Here is a 2,991-nt window from a genome sequence, read left to right on the forward strand (position 1 = left end):
AATGTTGTGCTGTAATGTTACATTAGATAACGGCTCAGGAGCTGTCTGACAACAGAATCATCACTTTGACCTTGAGTGGGCGGAAACTGGATAAGAAGGTAGGTGGTTAGACTCTCCCACACATGTACACACTCTGGATGAAAATGCAAGCACACACAAAGTGCATTGGAGCAACACATACTACTTTAGGACACACAAGCAAAGCCCACACAGACAACATTTACAGTAAATGTTTTCATACTCTTCACCTTTAACTGCCAACCAATGGGCAGTCAGGAGCACTGATAGCTGGAAATGAAAACCATGTAGGATTTCGATTTATTTTATCAGTTTATTTTCATTGTTGGACCTGCAGAGTAGCTGCTGGTATAGTGAAGGTAAAAATGACATTGGCTCAGAAATAGCACAGCTTTAATTGATCCTTGAACTAATGCTGATATGTACCTGCTGTGCATCCTCTTGTTAAGCCACCAGGATACACTGAATACAGACAATGCAAGAGCCCAGGATATTTTTTAATTAATACATTACTTAGTCTAATAGAAAAACTTTTTAGTGTATTACAGTGGGGTGTTTTGGCTACTGCAGTTTAATTTATCGGCTGTCATCAAAATGTGATACATAAACAATAATCGCCTTGAGATGTACCATTTCGCTTTCAAACTGGCACTATTCTGTGCAGGACTTCTTTGGGAAGTCAGACCCCTACTTGGAGTTTCACAAACAGGGAGAGGATGGCAAATGGATGCTGGTGCACAGGACAGAGGTGAGTCATTGGTGGGGATTAAAAGCACCTTGTTGTAACTGTTGTTATTGTCAGTGGTGAGCTGTTCCTGTCAGCTAAACCAGGTTTTAGAGGTTATACACTGTAACTTTCGCAGTAAGTGTAGAACGTGACGCTAGCCCCAATTCTACACTTACTGGTCAGCTTCCATAAAGTTCAGTGACTGCTTACCTTTTTCTGTGTCTGGGTTTCAGGTCATAAAGAATACCTTAGATCCAGCATGGAAACCTTTCACTGTGCCTCTCATTTCTCTCTGCAATGGAGATGTGGACAGAAGCATCAAGGTTAGTGGTTAGTTAGAGCTTGTACTTCATTTGTTAGATAACCCATATAGAATTTTCTCTTTATCTCTAAATATCATGGACTAATGATGGAAATTGACAGAAACTTGTTAGCTTTGCATTGATCATTTTATTGTGTTTTGTAATCAGGTCCTCTGTTATGACTACAGCCATTAAAGCCATGACTTTGTAATTTGTTTGAAAAAAAAAAATGCAGTTTGAAAATGTGTTTAACAAAACTTTAAATTTGTGCAGCAAATGATAATTAATCATAATTAAATAGCTGTCCATGTAAACTGTAACAAATAAATAACACTTGTGTGACAAGTATGGAAATGTATAACAAGGGTAAACATACCAGGGAAATAACCAGGAGTCTCCAGAAGGATGCTATACAAGCCAACGAAGAGACGATGGCATGATGTGATATGTTTTACACACGGACAGGTTCTTTGTTTTGACTACGACAATGATGGAGGCCATGACTTCATAGGAGAGTTTCAAACCACTGTTGCCAGGATGAGTGAATCCCAGAACTCAGTGGAGGTAAATGATGTTTGACATTATTGTAAAACAGTGTGTTTGTCAGTTCAGGTTATTGTCATGTGTACTGTATGTAATGTGATATCTTCCACTCTGTGTTAAAGTACAGCTTAGAGTTGAACATGTCCAAGTGTTTTGTGAATGACTAGTTAGCTGTAAAACATTTGGTTACAATGTAACCCTGTTTCACTGAAAATGGAAGTGCCCTCAAATAATGTTCAAAAGAAAACTAATAACCTGTTATGGTTTAGTCCCCCTCACCAGGAGGGTGAGGGAGAACTGGGGTTGGACTCAAGATGGCTGACCCAGGTGCTAGTATAAAAAAGGTGGTTTAATGGAATAAAAAACAACAAAACAGGGTCCATAATACATACAACAAGGGAAAGGCAGTGATGACTAAGGAGACCAGGACGGAAACACACAAACTAACGACAGGAAATAGAATAGCAGGAGGATGAGAACAGACAGGTGAACAAAAAGAACCAACATAAACAATGCAATCCACAGCATAGGGACTGTCAGCGTGGAAGACAAAGCACGTATTTCTGTGTTGCTAACCACATAATTAGCGTGATAAGGTCAAGGCAGGAACTAGGATAGCAGGAGGATGAGAACGGACAGATGAACAAAAAGAACCAAGGTACACAATGCAATCCACAGCACAGAGACTGTCAGCGTGGAAGACAAAGCACGTATTTCTGTATTGCTAACCGCATAATTAGCGTGATAAGGTCAAGCCAAAACGCACAGGAACTGTCAGCGTAGCATATTACACACGTCTAAAAATGCGGGTCAAACATAACATTTGTAACTTACATAGGGTAAGTGTTGTCCGTTACATGTCACAATGCTCCCGGCGACAACGGGGCGTCTGCCAGAGGTATAAATAATGAAGCCAACAAATCGCCTCAGGTGTGCGCATCAACCCACAAGTCACTAATTACCCGATGCGACACAGCTGAGGCGTTGATCCCGCGAAGAAGGGCCGTTCAGGAGGACGTCCCTGGCGCATGGCTTGAGAGCGTAGACGCGCGGTCAGGAGGGCGACCTCGGCACCAGACTTGAGAGCGTAGACGCCGGTTGGGAGGCACTAGTGGGAAGGCCTCGTCGGCGGCAAACCCCTCTGGCGCAGGAGAGCGGTGTCATCATCACCGACCCCCTCGAAGACCAGAACAGGAATTGAAGAAAATGGGGCGGCGTCGGCGCACCGGCACGTTGAGGAGCCCGTGGAGGCTGCGGCTGGCGGGGAGCAGGTTGAGGAGCCCGTGGAGGCTGCAGCTGGCGGGGAGCAGGTTGAGGAGCCCGTGAGTGAATTGGCAATTGAGGCGTGGACTGCTGTGGCAGTGGTGACTGAAGCTGCAGCGAGGGCGGTGGCTGCTGAGG

The 2,991-nt window shown here is 43.9% G+C and overlaps 1 protein-coding gene and 1 long non-coding RNA gene across 2 annotated transcripts in view; one reads left to right on the plus strand and one right to left on the minus strand.

The window, feature by feature from the left end:
* Positions 1-1,035, minus strand: part of LOC109952277 (uncharacterized) — an 8,248-nt gene extending 7,213 nt beyond the window's left edge. The window contains exon 1 of the long non-coding RNA XR_002273732.1: positions 956-1,035. This is a non-coding gene — a long non-coding RNA (uncharacterized LOC109952277). The remainder of the gene's footprint in view (positions 1-955) is intronic.
* The window catches only part of LOC109952276 (copine-2-like), a 35,673-nt gene that overhangs the window by 16,162 nt on the left and 16,520 nt on the right, over positions 1-2,991 (plus strand). The window contains exons 5-8 of the mRNA XM_020587263.1: positions 27-98; positions 683-766; positions 979-1,068; positions 1,513-1,611. Of these exons, the coding sequence (XP_020442919.1) occupies positions 27-98; positions 683-766; positions 979-1,068; positions 1,513-1,611 (345 nt within the window). The remainder of the gene's footprint in view (positions 1-26; positions 99-682; positions 767-978; positions 1,069-1,512; positions 1,612-2,991) is intronic.

The sequence above is a fragment of the Monopterus albus genome, unplaced genomic scaffold, assembly GCF_001952655.1.
Source record: "Monopterus albus unplaced genomic scaffold, M_albus_1.0 scaffold448.1, whole genome shotgun sequence".
In the NCBI taxonomy this organism is placed as follows: domain Eukaryota; kingdom Metazoa; phylum Chordata; class Actinopteri; order Synbranchiformes; family Synbranchidae; genus Monopterus; species Monopterus albus.